The 20,375-nt window shown below is 52.9% G+C and overlaps 1 protein-coding gene across 9 annotated transcripts in view; it reads right to left on the bottom strand.

Moving 5' to 3' along the window:
- OSBP2 (oxysterol binding protein 2) overlaps positions 1-20,375 on the bottom strand; it is a 93,803-nt gene that overhangs the window by 58,564 nt on the left and 14,864 nt on the right. For 8 of the 9 annotated variants that reach the window (XM_053959219.1, XM_053959212.1, XM_053959213.1 and 5 more), the window contains one exon: positions 7,459-7,667. The exons of the other annotated variant lie outside the window; for it this stretch is intronic. In XM_053959219.1, coding sequence (XP_053815194.1) covers positions 7,459-7,654 — 196 coding nt within the window. In that variant the 5' untranslated portion in view covers positions 7,655-7,667. The remainder of the gene's footprint in view (positions 1-7,458; positions 7,668-20,375) is intronic. 9 annotated transcript variants of the gene reach the window in all.

Below are 20,375 nucleotides of genomic sequence, written 5' to 3'. Positions count from 1 at the left end.
CTGTGTTTATTTCCAGGGGGTTACTGCTGCAGCCTCACCTGGAATGCTGAAAACGCAGGAGTCCCAAAGAACTCCACTGAGACTGCCCCAGGCCCTGGCTCGCCACACACAGGTGAACGCCAGCCCTGCCGAGGGATTTCAGGAGCCCTAGGACAGCCCAAGAGGCTGCCAAGAGTGTGAAAGGACAGGGTCACTGCCCAGAGGAGGGAGCACTGGGAGTCCCTGGGCAGTGGCACAGGGCAGGGGAGGCAGAGGGGATGTGCTTCTGCCCTTGGACAGGGGTAGGAGCAGCACTGGAGCAATAGGAGCTGTGACATCAATTCCCATCCCACTTCTGAATTACAGAATCCTAGAATAGTTTGGGTGGGAAGGGGACTCAAAGCTCATCCAGTCCCACCTCTGCCATGGCAGGGACACCTCCCACTGTCCCAGGCTGCTCCAAGCCCCAATGTGCAGCCCAGCCTTGGGCACTGCCAGGGATCCAGGGGCAGCCACAGCTGCTCTGGGCACCCTGTGCCAGGGCCTGCCCACCCTGCCAGGGAACAATTCCTGCCCAATATCCCATCCATCCCTGCCTCTGGCACTGGGAAGCCATTCCCCCTTATCCTGTCACAGAATCATGGAATAGTTTAGCTTGGAAAGGACCTTAAAGCTTATCTTGTTCCAACCCCTGCCATGGGCAGGGACAGCTTCCACTGGACCACGGACACCACCCAGAGCGGAGGAGCAGCCACGGCTCCTGTGCTCACTCCGAAGGATGAGGCAGGAGCAGCAGGAATGGCCTAAATACTGCTGGCTGCTCTGAGCCCCTGCTGGAATGTTTAATTCCTGCTGTTATGTAAGTACTGTTTTCTGGGTTCCTTGGCTGGCAATGATTATCACGGATTACATCTGCAAAACAACAACAGTGAACGTGCTGTGGTACCTGCGATCAGGGGAGAGCAGCACCACAGCGAGGAGGGGAGCTCGGTTCTGGGGTTACTCCATCCCCACATGCAAGTGGAGTGGAAAACAGCAGCAAGGGAATTAAAAACAGATTAGAAAAATAACAATGCGGGGGAGGGAGGGGAGGGAAGTGGTTCCTGGCTTGTGAAATAGAAAAATCCAAAGATTCCTCCCATCCTCCTCGTGTTTGCACCTCCAGGCAGCAGCCAGGAGAAGGGAGCAGTTGGAGGCTGTGTAGATAAGATAACCCTACACTGCTTTGGGGTGGGAAGGGACCTTAAAGCTCATCCAGTCCCAACCCCTGCCATGGGCAGGGACACCTCCCACTGTCCCAGGCTGCTCCAAGCCCCAGTGTCCAGCCTGGCCTTGGGCACTGCCAGGGATCCAGGGGCAGCCACAGCTGCTCTGGACAACCCATGCCAGGGCCTCAGAACACTTACAGGGAAAAATTTCTTCCCAGTATCCCATCTAACCTGTCACTCCAGGCCTTTGTCTAAAGTCCCTCTCCCTGACACAGGTTCCCATGGATCCAGCCTGTCCAGATCCCCCTGCAAACCCTTCCTGCCCTGCAGCATCCCTGTGGCTGTGGCAGGAGGAGCTGAAGTGCTGGCTGCAGCTCACTGGGGGTGGCTGAGATGGACCAACCCACCCCAAGCCATCAGGAAACCGGGGAGCCAGAGCACCCTGCCAACTGCAGGAGGGAACACAAGTGAGAGCAGAAGGCACTGAGAGGAGACAGGAATCACTAGGAATGGGAAATCCAAGCAAACATCAGCAGCACTGTCAGTTCTATTTCCCATGGCAGCAGCCCCTGGCACAGTTAACAACAGCTGGCTGTCCTGGGAAAATCCAGACTCCAAGGATAAAAAGACAATTAGAAGAGCAAGGTGACAGCGCTGGCAGCCAGAGCCCTCCAGCACAGGGAAACAGCTCACAGTGATGGGGAAACTCACAGGCAGGAGGGGAAAAGGGAATGCTGCTGTCAAAAGAGCTGGGAATAGCTGGACTGTTACAGCCAGAGATGAGCTGGGACAACAATGACAGGAATTGTCCCGTCCTGCCACAACCCCAGCAGAGCCACAAGCCAAGGCCACCTGGCCAGGAGCTTCTGTGAGGCCGGAGGGAGCAACAAGGGGATAATTCATGGAATGGGACAGGGAAGGTGCCAGATGCTTTGCAGTGTCACAGGCCCAACTCAAAATGGCTTTTGCAAACAAACCCCTGCCTTGGAAAAAGGACAAAAACCAGCCGAAATGAGTAGAACAACAAAAGTGACATTATCAGTTGAGTGATTAAAGGGAAAGCTGAGGAATAATTAATTATGGCTATTTTTTAATGCTGCCATAAAGGCTGGATCTGGGACGCTGAAGGGTAACTCCTTGCTGGCTTGAGCTGCCCTTGGCTTCCACCCACCCAACAGCAACCCAGGCCTGTAATGGGATCCCCATGGCTCTAGTGTTCCTCTCCAGAGTTGGATTTTCCCTTTCCACTTTCCTGCAAAAGGAATTCACCCCAGGACCTGAGCAGAGGGCATCACCAGCCCTCTTCCACTCTTCTTCTCCCCTGCTCAGAGCTCCCATCCTCCTGCAGCACACAGAAAGCCCCCAAAAGCAATCCCTCCTGGTTTTTCAAGAAGAAGACAATGGATTAAGGCAGGAGGAATAACCAGGTAACCCAAGTAATGAACCCCCATTATCCCAGATCACTGACCCACACCACAGGGTGTTGGTTTTAAAGTGAATCCTCCCCGGGATGGTCACACAAGGTCAGCCTAAAACCCCAGGAAAATTCATCTCTTCCCCTGCAAGCAAACTGCAATTGGTATTTTGGAAACAGGATACTGGGACAGGGCACAGGCTCTGGTTCCTCTGGGCACTGATCCTTCACTGTCAGAGCTGTGCTGCACAAGGAGCCCCCAGGTCACATTCCACACACAGCCATTTACAGCCTGTACCCCAAGGGATGAAACTGTGCCCAAATCTGTTGAGTCTCCCTGGATTTTCTGGCTCCCGGCAGCAAGTGCCACCATTTAATTGGATGTTGTACAAAATATTAATTATTCCTGCTCCATTTAAACCTATGAGCTGATAATTCCCTCCTTTTTCTTGTTATAAGTACTTGTCCCCAAATTTCCTAGACTCAGACAGTCACAGAATTGTTGAAGTTGGAAAAGACCATTAAGATCAAGTCTAACCATTAATCCAGCACTACCAAGGCCACCAATAACCCCTGTCTCCAAGTGCCACATCCACACAGCTGTTAAATCCCTCCAGGGATGGGGACTCCAGCACTGCCCTGGGCAGCTGTGCCAGGGCTGAAAAATCCTTTCCAGGAAGAAATTGTCGCAATATCCCCACAGGCCCAGCCTGAGGCCATTCCCTCTCCTCCTGTCCCTGTTCCCTGGCAGCAGAGCCCGACCCCCCTGGCTGTCCCCTCCTGTCAGGAGTTGTGCAGAGCCACAAGGTCCCCCCTGAGCCTCCTTTTCTCCAGGTTGAGCCCCTTTCCAGCTGCCTCAGCCTCTCCTGGGGCTCCAGCACATTTCCTGTACCATTAACCATCATTCATGTGTCACTTTCAGCTGTCCTTCTCCCAGATGAAAAATTTACTTTCCATCACCCTCCTTCCCTTGTCAGAGGAGATTTTATTTCTCCGGTTAATCTTGTGCCTGTTTGGTTGTTTGGGTTTTCTTTTCAAGTTCTACTGAAAACCCTGTGAGTCATTGACAGGGCATCTCCAGGGAAGAGATCACAGCAGCACACACAAAACCTGCATTCCTTCTTTTCCACTCTGATTATCAATTCCCAGCTTCTCTGCACTGACTCCAGCCTCAGCCAAAGGAACCAGATGCCTCTGAGAGTGGTTGGCAGGTGAGTTGTTCTTGGCACAGACACCAGCACTTACCTGTCCAGTGGACTCCTGGATTTCAGCACCATGAACACCAAAATCCCTTTCTGTCAGCCCAGAATCTGCTCCTCATCAGGTGAGCATTGGAATCACAACACAGCTTTCACCCTCTCTCCTGCTGGGGATCCCCAAGCAGGGAACCAAAAGGAGTCACCAACTCCCTCTCCAAGCTGCCCAAGTCCATTTTGGGGAGTCTTCCTAGTGTTTAAAATACCAGGAACAGATTTCCATCCTTCCATGCACACTTTTCCAAGGGCCCCCTTATTACAGAGCCAAGAAAACAATTATTAATTCAGCACTCATACAATTCCTGGGTGTCATGATACTGCTCTAAAAAGAAAGGATAGTTTTATATATATTTTTGTATTTGTTTAAAGAAAATCCAGCAGCCACAGTCACCAAATACAGAGGGTAAACACAGAAATCTGATTTTCAGGCCAGGTAACAGCACAGGGCCACAGCCAGTACTGATAAAAGCAGGTGATGGATGAAGACAAATCGAGTTTACTACAACTTTACCAACACTTTGCAATCCCACCTAGCAACAGGAATGCCATGTTTGGCTGAGCAGAGCTTGGTCTGGGACTTGTCCTACTGTCACACTCTACATGTGTTTTAGAGGAATTAAGCACATGTGGTAATTGAGGAGAGAGCTAAGCCAGCAGCTCAGCTCCACTCTCGCTTTCTGCCACTAATCCACTCAGAATCCCTGGGCAGGTTCCTCCTGGGCAGGCTCCTCCCTGGGAAGCAGGGGAGCTCAGGTCACATGTCCCAGTACCAATGTCCCAGGTGACAGCTCATTACCAAAATACTCCTGACTCCACAGTGGGCAGAAGGGAAACCAGAGCTCCCCCATGCACAGAACAGCAAAGTCTCCCATCCCATACTCGGTTTGGGGACGGGTTTTGCTGTTACAAACAAACATAAAAAGCAGCCCTGTGAAATGGCCCCTGTGGGTGCACAGCTCCAGCCAGCAGCCAAGTAAAAAACAGAGTTAAAAAGACTTCCACAGCTGTTCAGTTCAGAACTCCTGGGGGAAAGACCCTTTTCACCCACCCCAAAATGGTGATCCAGCAGTGAAAATATGGGCAGCAATTTGCCAGTCCTCCTATCCATCAAATTTCCCATCAAATCTCAAACACCCTGACAGCACAGAGGGATCACTGACTCCTGCAGAAACAGTGAATGGAATCCCAGCCCAGGCTCCAGCAGGTCTGTGGGAGATCCAAGGCTGAGCAGTGCAGCTGACACAACAGGGAGAGCTCAGAACCCCTTGCAGGGCCTAAAGGGGCTCAAGAAGAGCTGGAGAGGGACTGGGGACAAGGGATGGAGGGACAGGACACAGGGAATGGCTTCCCAGTGCCAGAGGGCAGGGATGGATGGGATATTGGGAAGAAACTCTTCCCAGTGAGGGTGGTGGGCCATGGCCTCTGAAGCAGGCAGGGCAGCAGGCAGTGCCCATGAGCACAGAGGGCCACAAGGATGCTCTCTGTGTCCTTTCCCAGAAGGACAGACAGCATCAGACACAAACCTGCTCCTCTGCCCACATTACCTGCCCCCTCTGCCATTCTCTCCCCACCTTCTGGCCTCCCAGAGCCATGGATGCTCCTCCTTGAGGGCACAAATCCCTTCAGCTGCTCACCACCCTTTGCACTCATTGGAGCCCACCTGGGCTCTGCAGAGCAGCCCTTGGGGAACACACAGGTTTTGGGGATCCCTCAGGATAAGAGGAGACAACTTAGACAATTCTGCACATGAGCAGACTTGAAGGACTGGGGACTTTTGCAGCAAATCCAGAGCCTCTTCCCTTTTCTTATAAACATCCACCCCAGTGCTCATAGGGACACAACATCAGGAATTCTATTTTGATTCAAGCCAAACACAGTCACTCTTTACTATAATTAAAATATCTCTAATTGGCACAAACCATCAGCCAGGTGAACATTAAGGCATAAAGTAATTCACTGATGTGCTCAGGATTCAGCACCCATATCCACAGTGTCTTATCCCCTTATCAGGAAAGCCTGGAAAAGCAGGAGTCTGCTGTGGATTTTCTGTTCCATCAGCTCCGTGGCCTGGATCACAGCTGAGTCAGCAGAGCCTCAGGGCAGCACAGCCACATCCACAGCACTGCCCTCAGCCCAGAGCTCAGCACAGCCACAGCCTCAGCACAGCCTGCATTTGCTATTTTTATGGGCAGACACAAACCAAAATAGCTGTGCCTGACCTGGGAGGCAGCGTGGCTGACAGCCCCTGTGACCGCTCCACCCTGACCCAGCACTGGCACAGCCCCATGGTCCCAAAGGGAAGGTAAAGAACACACCCTCCTCTCCAGGAGATCCTTTCCCACGTCCACCTGTCCAGGAGATCCTTTCCCACACACCCACCCAGCTGAAGGACTCCACAGCCCCCACAGAAGTCAGGGCCAGCACAGTGTCCCACCCTAAACAAGTGTGCCCAGAAACTTCCCCCTCCTCCTGGATCAGCTGGGCTCTCTGTCAGTATTTGCATATTTCAGAGCTGGAATTTTAAGGGACAGAAAGTTCACAGCACTTAAAACCACAAAATGCTTTGGTTTGGGACTTCAAGTAGCATGCAGTCCAACCCCCTGCCATGGGCAGGGACACCTTCTGCTATCCCAGGGTGCTCCAAGCCTCATCCAACCTGGCCTTGGGTGCTCCCAGGGATCCAGGGGCAGCCACAGCTGCTCTGGGCACCCTGTGCCAGGGCCTCAGCAGCCTCACAGGGAACAATTCCTTCCCAATATCCCATCCATCCTTGCCCTCTGGCAGTGGGAAGCCATTCCCCCTTGTCCTGGACTCCTGTTCCAAGTCCTTCTCCATCTCTCTTCGAGCTCCTGTAGGCACTGGAAGGTGTTTTAAGGTCTCCCTGGAGCCTTCCCTTTTCCATTTCTGAAGTTTGTTTACTGCAGCTTGAAGCTGTTTTTGCTTGGAGAAGAAAACCCAATGTTAATCCCAGAAGAGTTATAGATATTGAAATACAGACTCACAGAATCATCGAAATATTTCTAAAATATTCTGTTTGCCAAGCCTAACTGACCCATTACAGAGCAGAACAATGGCACCCTGGGGAGGAGCTGTGGACCAGGCACAAGGCTCTGACAGCTTTACAAAGTGTAACTGTCCCAAACCTACTCCAATAAACACCACAACAAAGGGGCAGAATCAGAGATCCACACAGAAACAGCTCAACTAAAGATCTGTGTCATTCATCCACCAAACCTCCCCAAGCTATGGAACACCACCCATGTGGTGCCCAGCCCTCTGAGCACAGCCTTTACAGCATTCCCAGCACAAAGTCTCCAGGAGAAAGACACATCATTCTGCCTTCCAGAAGCAGCATCATTAGCTCATTGTTACTGGCTCTCCACAATTTACAGCCATTCCCACGGCTCTAAAGACCTGCTCAGAGCTGCCCAGGCAGCTGAGATGACAAAGGGGTGCAGCAGGGCTGCGTCCAACCCTTTGCGTCCCTGGGAGACATGAAACCCTACCTGGGTGGGTTCTGCACCATTTAACCAGCACAGAAGAGCCGGGTGAGCAGAGCAGCAGGACCTGGAGGGCTCTGGCTGCCCGGGGCACGCCGTACCTGACTGGTTGTTCCGCATGCGGATGGCCTTGGCCTTGGCCAGCTCCAGGGCCGTGACCCAGCGCTGCCTCTCCACCTCCGAGTTGGCCTTCAGGTGGTAGGTCCTGCCCCCATTGGACAGCACGATGTTGCACGAGTCCTCCGTGTCGATGTGGGCTGTGGACAGGTTGATGGTGCCCCGGCACGTGTGGGCCATCTCTGCCTGCGTCCTGCACAGGAACAGAGGGACAAGGAAGTGTCAGTGCCGCTGTACCTGATCCCAAAACACCTCCAAGGCACCCTCCTGCAGAGCACAGCCCTGTGGAGACGTCCCAAGCTGGCAGCACTCACATGCAATCCACTAAAGCTGGAAAAGGTCCTCAGACAGAGAAACAAGGACAGGCTGAGCCGTTTAGATGGAGCTTGTTCCCTTGGAGGAGCAACACCCCATCATTCCTTACACATTCACATCCCACCATGTCCACTGCTTCTGACTGCTCTAAAAGCAAAGTTCCAACTACACAACACTGGCTTTCTCATCTCATTTCCACTGCTCCTTTTCTCCCTTCTCCTAGCTGTCCCACCTCCAAAATCGAGCACTTTGTGGCTCTTTATATGCTCTCCCTTCCATCATTGTTTTTGTCCAAGTCTGCTTAGACCTCATATGTCCCAGCCCTGGAGAGGCAGCAGGAGCAGGGCAGTGCCCGTCCCCTGAGCTGGCACTGCTGGGGCACCTCCAGTGCTGGGGCAGCTCTGGCACCCTCCTGACAGAGAGACCTGGAGGGGCTGGAGCATGTCCAGGGAAGGGAACGGAGCTGGGAAGGGGCTGGAGCCCCAGGAGAGGCTGAGGCAGCTGGAAAGGGGCTCAGCCTGGAGAAAAGGAGGCTCAGGAGGGACCTTGTGGCTCTGCACAACTCCTGACAGGAGGGGACAGCCGGGGGGGGTCGGGTCTGCTCCAGGGAACAGGGACAGGAGGAGAGGGAATGGCCTCAGGCTGGGCCAGGGCAGGCTCAGGGTGGATTTTGGGAATATTTCTTCCTGGAAAGGATGGTCAGGGTGGCACAGCTGCCCAGGGCAGTGCTGGAGTCCCCATCCCTGGAGGGATTTAACAGCTGTGTGGATATGGCACTTGGGGACAGGTGTCAGTGGTGGCCTTGGCAGTGCAAGTTAATGCACTACCCTCAACAATCTCAGAGGGTTTTTCCAACTTCAATGACTCTGTAATTCCACAAGAACATGGGAGCAGGGAGGCTTTACAGGCACAGCCTGGAGCTGCTCTCAGAAAGTGTTGGTGATCAAGTTCACTACAGGATAGAGATATGGTCCCTGCCAGGGAAGAATGGGCAGCAATCCAGGGATACCCACTGCCAACCTGATTCCTGAGGTTGCATGTTACACAGAAGGAAGCCACTCTGCCTGACCAGGAACTCAAATCTCCAAACTCCCAAACATCTCAAGGCCATCTCTCACCTGCTCAGCCCTGACATTGCTTTGTGGGACAGATTTATCCCAGGGCCATATCCAAGCCTGACATGAGGACATGAAATCCCCCTGGTGCCTCCTAAAGACCTACAGTTCATGTCTCTCAGCACCATAGGGTAAGTTCAGACCCAGTGCACAGCGTGGTTACAGTTTCTGCACGGGGTGAGTTGGCCCCAAAGGAATCAAGCCCCAGTTTTCATTCCCAAGTCATCCCTTCACACTGCAGCACGTACTGTGTTCCCAGGAGGGATCCCTTCCCACCTTGAGAGAGCTGCTAAAATCATCTTTTCTCCACAAAGCAAAGGTCTCCAAGGTGACTGCACTAAATCAGCTGCAGACATTCAAAGAGCCTCGCTCTCCCACCCAAGCAAACTGAGATGTTGCTCTCCCAGCTCCCTTCCCATCTGCATGGGAAATCAATTCCTATCAATCAGCACCCACACACGAGGCAAGCACCTGACCCAGCCTGGAGCCAACAGCAACCTCCTGTGTCCACAGACAGGGAAAAGAGCAGAGGTGCCCTTCAGAGCCCTCGTGGTCAGCTGGATCTGCTTATTCACCGCTGGCACCTGGCTCTTGCGTAACGTGATCCCGGCTGATCTCCGGGCTCTGCACAGCGCCGGGAGCGCTGCGTTGGAGAGCGCCCGGCTGAGGCTGAGGCTGAGGCTGAGGGAGGTTAAACGTGGACACGGAGCACCCAGAGGTGGAGGCAGCTGAGCCTCCGGGATTTTTTAGCTCTGCAAGGGAGCAAAAACCGCTGGGATTCGCCCTCGGAGCACCAGAATTAGAGCTGTGCATGGGAGGCTGGGGGGAATGACAGCTTTGGAGAGTCCTGGCCAGGACACAGCAGAGAGAAAAAATATCCCAAAATACCATAGGGAGGACTCAAGCACCCAGCCGGGGGACAGCAAACATCATCCTATCAACATCACTATGTCCCTTTTCCCAGCAGCAGGATCCCAAAGCACCAGAACACGCTCCATGGAAGCCTTGAGTGATCAGCCCAAAGCAACAGTGCCCAGCCCAGGCAGGCAGCTCCAGACAGAGCAGGACAGAAATCACAGACAGATGTCATGGTTTATCCCCAAAATCAGGCTTGTGGCATCACCAGTGCTGCTGTGGCTGTGCTAAGATCATCAGAGAGGAGATTCTTTACTCTAAAACTACTGCTATCTCTTACCACGATACCAGCAAGACCTTATCTCAGCTGCCCAACGTCCTCTGGATGCACAGGTCGCAATTCCCACGTGGATTTGTCCAAGCCAGCAGATGTTGCTGCTCTGAATATATATTTTCCTTTTTTATTTCAACAGAATAATAGGAATTTCAGACTGGTGAAAATTCTGGCATCTTCATCACCCCACCCTACCCACCAGCCCAGCACAGCTCTTGTATCCCAGCCACTCACAATGACAGTTTTTGCAAAAATCTTGAAAGATTTTCTTTCTAAAATATTATTTATAGCATTTCTCCCTTTTTTGACTGAAAAAGCTGCTTCAGCTCCTTAACACCACAAATCTAAACACAGAGAGTTTGACAAGACAATTTACAGTATCAGTTCCTTAAAAGGGCTTCAGTCTAAAACTCCTGGAGTCTGATTTTCAGTGACTTGGATTCTACAGCCTGACAGAGCAGCTACACACTGCAGTGCCATAAAAGAGCAGCAAATTATAATTTAAAGACCTGCTTCCTACTTCTGAAGGGACACTTAAGCTCCAGGAGGCTGCTCAGCATACCAGTTCTGTGCAAGAGAAAGATGGTCCCAATTTTTAACAAATGTACCAAATCTCCCTGGATATAAACAACAAATCTCCCTGCAAGGGCTCACAGGACAGGTTTATCTACAAAGCAAAGAGAAGAAGGTGGAAAAGGAGATAATAAAATGGTTTTTGCCTGCCAGCTCCATAGCTGTGGTTTTGGTGATATCCCAACAGCCAAAGGTTGAGCTCTGGATGATGGGAAGATGCTGCCTATACAGGATCTGTAATTAAAACAGTGTGGCTCTGCTGGAAGTTAACAGGACACAGCAAGGAATGAACAAGCCGAGCTCAGGGAGCTCCCAGCAGCTCAGCCCTGGGACCAGAGCATTCCTGCAATCCTGGAACCCAACAGCTGCCCCAGTTCAGCCAAGCAGGGCTGTGACAGGGAGTGACACCTGGAGGGACCTTGTGACATTCTGTCCTGGCTGGAAGCATCCAGCATCATGAGAGGGCCAGAAACACTCAGGGGAGTGAGGGACAGGTCTCCAAAGTGGATTACCCACCTGAAACCCAGCAGGGAGCTACACAAACACTGAGCTGAGGGTCTCCTTCAAAGCTGGCAAGGCCAGTCTCCAGAATCACCCATCTTCTAAGGCACCTCCACAGGGAAATCCAAACACACTTTAAGTTATATCCTGAAATATGTTCACACTCTCATCCTGCAGACTTCCGTGATCATCTCAAAACCATTGCTTTGCTAGCAGCCTCAGAAATCAGCACACCTGATTCTACATCATAGAATCATGGAATGCTTTGGGTTAGAAGGAACCTCAAAGATCATCCAGTGCCACTCCCTGTCATGGCAGGGACACCTCCCACTGTCGCAGGCTGCTCCAAGCCCCAGGGTCCAATCTAGCCTGGGACACTGCCAGGGATCCAGGGGCAGCCACAGCTCTGCCCACCCTGCCAGGGAACAATTCCTTCCCAATCTCCCATCCATCCCTGCCTTCTGCCACTGGGAAGCCATTCCCTGTGTCCTGTCCCTCCATCCCTTGTCCCCAGTCCCTCTCCAGCTCTCCTGGAGCCCCTTTAGGCCCTGCAAGGGGCTCTGAGCTCTCCCTGGAGCCTTCTCCTCTCCAGGTGAGCACCCCCAGCTCTCCCAGACTGTCCATAGGATCTCAAACACTGAATTCCCATCTTATCACCGTGTCCTGGTGCAAATGTAGGTCAGGCTCACATTCAGCCACCTCCCCAGGACAGGCTGAGAAGCACAAGGTGAGCAGGAGAGGCTCCTAAAGACTCAGAAGGTTTTGTCTTCTTTATCCCAGTGTCTCCTTCACCCTGGGCTTTCATCCCCTGCTGTTACACCACGGCCAGTGAAATCTGGGCACTGAGGGGTTCAGAGGCTGCAAATGAACCCCCAGCCTCAGGTCACACACTCCAGGAACTTCAACCCAGCCTTACCCAGGAGCCAGCACAGCTCAGGAGGAGCCAGAACAGCTCGTGAGCAGCCTCTGACCCAGCCTTCTCTTGGGAAAGCAAGTGCTCCAACAGGGACCTGCTGGGAGCTCTGGAACAAGCAGGAGGCACCAGCAGCCACACCAGACCATTTTCAGGGCACCACTGAGCTCCCTGGACACTGCTTACCCAGCAAGTATTTCTAATTTAAACAGCATTTACAGGAAAATCTCCTGCTGTTGCTGCACAATCTTGGGGTGTTTTCTTTGCCTTACATAATTATTTGTTTCCCAAGGAAGTTTTGTTGTCCAAGTTTGGGGGGTGAGTTTGCATGAGCAGAGATGTTCTTGCACCCTTCAGCTGGATGGGCAACACAGCACAGGGGCAGAGCCAGCAGGGATGCTCCCAGCTCCTCCTCCCTCAGGCAGGACTCAAGGAGAAAATAAGAAACATCTGAAGAGTTTGAAAAGGAAAAGGCACAAACTGTCAGGGAAGAGAGTGAAATTGTTTGTGGTTTTGGGGTGGGTTTTGAGTCTCTGGTTGAGAGATACAGAGACCTCACAGCAATATTTGTCACTACCCACGTGGGATGGAGCTGGACACCAATCCCAGGTTCACCCCTGGAGCTGGCAGATGGACACACTGAGGGACTTTCCCAGTGAGCTCCACCACCACACTGCATTTGGAGCTCAGAAACACTTTTAGGCTGTCAGATCTCAACAGAATTACAAATCCAGGCTCCTGAACTGCTGCAGATCACACCCAAAACCCAACACAGCCAGGAAGAAACACACTCCTCCACAGCACAAACCCAATAGCTTCATAAAACTGACAGAGAGGGGCTTGGGACGAGGGCCTGGAAGCACACAGGGAATGGCTTCCCATGGACAGGGGCAGGGTTAAATGGGATGTTGGAAAGAAATTCTCTCCTGTGAGGATGGGCAGGCCCTGGCACAGGGTGCCCAGAGCAGCTGTGGCTGCCCCTGGATCCCTGGCAGTGCCCAAGGCCAGGTTGGGACAGGGCTTGGAGCAGCCTGGGACAGTGGAAGGTGTCCCTGCCCATGGCAGGGAGTGGACAAGATAATATTTAAAGTCCCATCCACCCCAGTCTGTTCCATGATTCTTTGACACCCTCACTGCTTCTTACACCACTGACCTCTCCAGAATCGGAGATCAAGACCTGCTTTTTCTACTGTTTCTTTTACAGATTGAGTAGAAACCAGTTTATAAAATTCATTTCTTCATCATACTGGAAAATACTGTAACATTAAGGGCTCTGCAGCCACAGAGGAATATTTATACCTGTGGCCAACTGGGAAATGCCCTTTGGAGTCAGGTGCAAGGACTGCTGCAGGCAGAGGGAAGGAGAAAAATCAGGGACAGGGAACAAACCAGGCAGAATTGGACAATTCAGTACCTAGGGACAATATTTTATTTCCTTCCCAGGAGTGGCAGGCAGCACAAGAGATGCCACAGCCCTGGAGTCCCTGCTGTGCCTGAGCAGCACAGCTGGCTCTTCCCACAGGATGTAGCACAAGGATTTCCATGCAGAATTCAGAGTCTACCACGGCCACCTGGGTTTGGCTGAGCTCTCCCACTGCTCACAGCACTCCCACAGGGCACAGGGACAGGAGCTGCACTGCCTATTGCTCACTGCCAACAAAAGGCTGTTGTGCCACCACCCCCTCCCAACAACAGCTCCCTCATGGCTCAGCTCCCACTTCCAGAGCATCCATGCCCACATCTGGTGTTTGAATTCCCTGTCACCCCCACCCCACACTCCAGCCTTGAAATATCAGACACAACGAGCCCACCTGCACAAGTGCTCCAAGGCACATTTCCCAACAAACTGAGATTTCCTATGTCATTTGTTCAGTTTTTGGGGGTATAAAGCCAGTGAAATCTCTGCTTCCATTTTAGGCATGAGAAATCCCAAAAAGCACTTGAGTTTGAGCTCATATGCCTGAAGTCAGGGCATGGAACACTGAAACCAAACCTCTTGGGGTTATTACTCTCCCCGGGTTCAAGGAAAAAGGGAGTTTATGACAACTCAGTCCCAGAACTCAAATACCCAGGGGGATGCAGGCGTGTGGCTCCAGAGGTATTTTCCCAGTGAGTTCAGCACACCACAGCTGGTTCAGCAGGGCTCTCACAAACCACAAGCTCCATGTGACATACAGCTCAGATTTTCCCTTTGCTTCCTCTTTTTGCCTTCCCCAAAACAAAGGAAGCACAAGCCAACCCCAAAGAAGCACATGGCAAGTGCTGGGCTGAGATTGCTGTAAAAACTAAAAACACACGATTTTAGACCTATTTTAAGGCCAACTAATCTGCAACTGGCTGCAGTCAGGATGGGCACGGATTGGGAATGATCAGGGTTAAAGGAAAGTCTGCAATCCTGCCTGCAATCCTCGGCTGCAAACCCAGGGATGTCTGCAGCTCAGGTACCACCTCCACACATCATGGGAATATTCCCCACAACCTATCCAGCAGCTTCCCAAGCCAGTTTCCAGGACAAACCCCTGCCCACACTGGGACCAAAGAGCCCAACACCAAAGAGCCTCACAGCAACACCACCCACGCATGGATTTAAGGAAGATTTGGCCATGCAGCTCTTCTGTAAGCAAGCAATAAGCACAGCAATCTGCAATTCACACTCCTTTCTCCACTTTCATTTGGCTGCAATACCCAGCCCAGCAAAGGGACAAGGAAGAGCCTGGAAGATCTTTCTGCTCCAGATCATTCACAAACAGTCCTCATCTCTCTGTGCTTCAGAGAGGGGAAAAAAATTCCAGAGGAGCTCAGGACAGGCGATTTGTCAGACAAATTCCCTCAGAGCCACAGTGCAGGACCTGGCACTTCCTGCTATAGGAAGGTTCCATCCCATGAGGATGGGATGCTTTGCCAACGCCAGCACTTTCTACTCAGAAGCATCTCCGATGTGAGAGAGTTCCTTCAGAACACTCTCTGCTGGGGAAGTGCTCAGGGCAGGAAAACCACCACTGCCAAGCTGAAAGGGTTCTGCAAACAACAGCCCTCACCTCTTTTCCTAAACAAAATCGAGGTTGAGCTGCTGGATGGATGAGGAGCACAGAGCAAGCTCCTCCCAGTATCCAACATATCCCAGCTGGGTGCCAAGCATAGGGGCTCACTTCCTGAAAACCTGTGTAAAACCTGCAAAAATGCACTCAGACCTTAAAAGGCTTTCCCTGACAAAATCAGAATCACAGCAAAAGGCACAGTTCCCTTCACCTCATTCCTCAGTGTTGCTTCTACAACACTCCCACTGTCAAGACTCCCATCCTAAATACAAAGATACTCTGAAGTCAGCCCATCCTGCTGCACACCTCTGGGATTGCCTTTTATGCCACATTTCTGCCTCTCTCGTGTGCATGCTGCAGGTTTTCTGCCAGGACACCTCAGTGGCTAGGAGATAAACTAAGCCATAGTGCAGGTATCAGCAGATAAGGCTGGCAAATGACTTTGTGCTGGAGTTTTCATGAAAAAAGAAAAAAAAAAAAGATAAAACTAATGTTAAAAAAATTTACTAGCAAGCACTCCCACTCCTCCCAGCACATCATGATATCTCCTCTGCACCTCTGGAGAGGCCGGTGTGGCCTGGCTGATAAGGCTATCAGCCCTGCAAACATGGGCACCCAAGAAGCTCCTGGAGGCACTGGTTTGGGGCTTCACCTGCTCCACCATCCCCCAGCTCTGCAGAGCACAGGCAGCTCCCTGAGCTGGTGTGACCCCAGCCTTGCTCCCATCCAACAGTGCTGCAGCTCCCCAAAAAGGGCTCTCACCCCTTCCCTTCCTGCAGAGCAGAATTAAAGGAACTCAGCATGGGAAAAGCATCTCAGGACATGACCAGAAGGAAACGCTCCAAGAGCATGTCCTTGGTGGCTGCTGGCCCACAGCTGAGCCAGCACAGGGACACTGGTGTCCCTCACAGCCCAGAAACCAAACCACCAGCACAGCAGCTTCGGCAAAGATATGGCTGCCAAAAAGACTTTGTGTTGGAGTTTTCATGAAAAAAAACTCAGCAAAGCTGCTGAGCACGGCTAAGCCAGGCTGTGCCCATGGAGCTGGGAATGGCTGCTGGAGCCAGGCTGTGCCCATAGAGCTGGGAATGGCTGCTGAGCCAGGCTGTGCACAGAGCTGGGAATGGCTGCTGGAGCCAGGCTGTGCCCATAGAGCTGGGAATGGCTGCTGGAGCCAGGCTGTGCCCATGGAGCTGGGAATGGCTGCTGGAGCCAGGCTGTGCACATGGAGCTGGGAATGGGAGCCAGGCTGTGCCCACAGAGCTGGGAATGGCTGCTGGAGCCAGGCTGTGCCCACAGAGCTGGGAATGGCTGCTGGAGCCAGGCTGTGCCCATGGAGCTGGGAATGGCTGCTGGAGCCAGGCTGTGCCCATGGAGCTGGGAATGGCTGCTGGAGCCAGGCTGTGCACATGGAGCTGGGAATGGCTGCTGGAGCCAGGCTGTGCACATGGAGCTGGGAATGGGAGCCAGGCTGTGCCCACAGAGCTGGGAATGGCTGCTGGAGCCAGGCTGTGCCCACAGAGCTGGGAATGGCTGCTGAGCCAGGCTGTGCCCACAGAGCTGGGAATGGCTGCTGGAGCCAGGCTGTGCACATGGAGCTGGGAATGGCTGCTGAGCCAGGCTGTGCCCATGGAGCTGGGAATGGCTGCTGGAGCCAGGCTGTACCCATGGAGCTGGGAATGGCTGCTGAGCCAGGCTCTGGGCACAGGGAGCTGGGAATGGCTGCTGGAGCCAGGCTGTGGGCACAGAGCTGGGAATGGCTGCTGATCCAGGCTGTGCCCATGGAGCTGGGAATGGCTGCTGGAGCCAGGCTGTGCACACAGAGCTGGGAATGGCTGCTGGAGCCAGGCTGTGCCCATGGAGCTGGGAATGGGAGCCAGGCTGTGCCCACAGAGCTGGGAATGGCTGCTGAGCCAGGCTGTGGGCACAGGGAGCTGGGAATGGCTGCTGGAGCCAGGCTGTGCCCACGGAGCTGGGAATGGCTGCTGGAGCCAGGCTGTGCCCACGGAGCTGGGAATGGCTGCTGGAGCCAGGCTGTGCACAGAGCTGGGAATGGCTGCTGAAGCCAGGCTGTGGGCACAGAGCTGGGAATGGCTGCTGGAGCCAGGCTGTGCCCATGGAGCTGGGAATGGCTGCTGAGCCAGGCTGTGCCCATGGAGCTGGGAACGGAAGCCAGGCTGTGCCCACAGAGCTGGGAATGGCTGCTGAGCCAGGCTGTGCCCACGGAGCTGGGAATGGCTGCTGATCCAGGCTCTGGGCACAGGGAGCTGGGAATGGCTGCTGGAGCCAGGCTGTGGGCACAGAGCTGGGAATGGCTGCTGGAGCCAGGCTGTGCACACAGAGCTGGGAATGGCTGCTGGAGCCAGGCTGTGCCCATGGAGCTGGGAATGGCTGCTGGAGCCAGGCTGTGCACACAGAGCTGGGAATGGCTGCTGGAGCCAGGCTGTGGGCACAGAGCTGGGAATGGCTGCTGAGCCAGGCTGTGCACACAGAGCTGGGAATGGCTGCTGGAGCCAGGCTGTGCACAGAGCTGGGAATGGCTGCTGAGCCAGGCTGTGCACACAGAGCTGGGAATGGCTGCTGGAGCCAGGCTGTGCCCATGGAGCTGGGAATGGCTGCTGGAGCCAGGCTGTGCCCATAGAGCTGGGAATGGCTGCTGGAGCCACGCTGTGCCCATAGAGCTGGGAATGGCTGCTGGAGCCAGGCTGTGCACATGGAGCTGGGAATGGCTGCTGGAGCCAGGCTGTGCCCATGGAGCTGGGAATGGCTGCTGGAGCCAGGCTGTGCACATGGAGCTGGGAATGGCTGCTGGAGCCAGGCTCTGTGCACATGGAGCTGGGAATGGCTGCTGGAGCCAGGCTGTGCCCATGGAGCTGGGAATGGCTGCTGGAGCCAGGCTGTGCACACAGAGCTGGGAATGGCTGCTGGAGCCAGGCTGTGCCCATGGAGCTGGGAATGGCTGCTGGAGCCAGGCTGTGCCCATGGAGCTGGGAATGGCTGCTGGAGCCAGGCTGTGCACACAGAGCTGGGAATGGCTGCTGGAGCCAGGCTGTGCACACAGAGCTGGGAATGGCTGCTGGAGCCAGGCTGTGCCCATGGAGCTGGGAATGGCTGCTGGGGCCAGGCTCTTTGGCACAAAATCCCATCAAGTCTTTCAGCTGCTGCCGAGTTTATCACATCAGTGGTATCACACCCATCATGGAAGGTCTGGTCCAGATCTCATCAGCCCCACATCTAGCAGGATAATCCAAGACCTGGGCCAGGCCTGACTCACGAGCTTGGTGGCTCATTTTTAAGCAAGAACAAAAAAGGTGTGACCATATACAAGGTTCATTTGACAAATTCTCTTTACTACACAAGAAACAAATGCACTGCAGCAGATGAGAGCCTCAAGCAGTCATTTTTCTCATTACAGCCTCTGCTTTCAAGTTTGTACTGGTGCTTCAGCCCTTGGGAATTGTGTTAAATGATCAGCATAAAGATCAGCCACAGTCAACTCATGTTTATCTTTTCTCACCACCACAGCCAAGGACATAATAGCACACAGGGCACACACAGTCAAGATTAAAACCCAATTTTTATTCCCATCCCATCAATTCCTATCTCATTTACAATATTCAGACTGGTTTAAAAATCCTGATTTTCCAGACTACAGACTTCAGGGATGTATTTGTTTCAAGCACAAGACTTATCCCACCTTTCCGAGATTGAGAGTGGGTAGGAATGCTCACTTCCAAGAATTTTTCCATGCTGCAGGCATCTCTCTTTTCTGCAAGTTACTGTCAATGTTAATGTTTTCAGTATCCAATAAATTTCCCTCAGAGACAGCACATGAGATACAGCCTGTGACCTCAAACATCACTCTAAAATCATCACACTCCTGACTTCTTGCCAGCTTTCAAACAATGCTCAATTCTAGCCCAGGATCTCTGTGTGGATGAGATATTTCTTAGGGATAGATATCTAGATGCAGAATCTCCTTCTGGATGAAATATTCCTTGAGGATAGATATCTGGATGCAAAGCCCACATGGTTACATAAATATATATTTCCTCTATTTTAAGGCATGAGAAGAAAGATAAAACTTTGTATTTAAAAGCTGAACTGTTGCTTCTCAGCCCTTGACTATGAAATCCTCAGTTCAACAACCACTTTCCTACACATTTATGTGGAGGCAGGTTCCAGGTGTGTGTCCAGTGCAGACATGGAGAGAAGTTCCCTCAACTCCATCTTCTCCCTGAACAGGACACGCAGCTGTCTCTGCTCAAGGCAAACACCCAACAGCAGCAACTTCTGCAGCCTCCTGTGACCTCCCAGAAATTTATTCTGTGATAAATCCATGCTCAGCTCTACAATCAGCATATCCTGCTTCTGGGAGCAGTCATCCCTGGGGCAGTGGTCAGTGGAGGCAGCTGCCTGCTTCCAGGACAGATTCCAGTGGGCAGGAAATCACTACTTGAGAGCAGAAGGAGGGAGAATGAACTTGACTATTGCATACAAGGTGCCTCCATGACCTCCACTACCCAGGAAACAATCAGCTGATCCTTGCAGGACACACTCCTGAGGAGTGTGGAGATCAGCAACCCTGGGAAGAGCAGATTTCCTGTAAGAACTGAGGAAACAGAGGGAAAAGCAAGCAGCACAGCAAACCATGTCAGCAGTGGGAGTGCAAGGGGCAGCATGGCACAGTGCAAGACCTTTCCCATCCCTTACGACACCACCCATAAAATAAAAAATGTTGGCAGAGCTGGCATTCCAGATGCTGGAGATGCCAAGAGCTTTGTTTAAAACAGAAATCAAGAGTTAACCACTTACTGGGCCATGACTGGGGCTGAGGGTGCTTTTGGATCAAATCCTGCAGGTGCCCAAGTGACCTTGGCCAACAGCTTGGGGGCAGGCCTGGCACATCCCAGCTGCTTCACTGTGAGACCCAACGTCTTCTGCACTGAGTCTCAGTGCCAGCACAAGGGGGAATGGCTTCCCACTGCCAGAGGGCAGGGAGAGAGGGAATATTGGGAAGGAACTCCTCCCTGGGAGGGTGGGCAGGCCCTGGCACAGGGTGCCCAGAGCAGCTGTGGCTGCCCCTGGATCCCTGGCAGTGCCCAAGGCCAGGCTGGATGGGGCTTGGAGCAGCCTGGGACAGTGGAAGGTGTCCCTGCCATGGCAGGGGTGGACAAGATGCTATTTCAATTCCCTTCCAATCTAAACCATTCCATAAATCTGTAATCCAATACATGCTCTGGGATCAGTGTTAAAG

Source organism: Vidua chalybeata, chromosome 18 (assembly GCF_026979565.1).
Source record: "Vidua chalybeata isolate OUT-0048 chromosome 18, bVidCha1 merged haplotype, whole genome shotgun sequence".
NCBI lineage: Eukaryota > Metazoa > Chordata > Aves > Passeriformes > Viduidae > Vidua > Vidua chalybeata.
The sequence above is the reverse complement of the archived record's forward strand: the minus strand, read 5'-3'. Positions and strand labels throughout refer to the sequence as shown.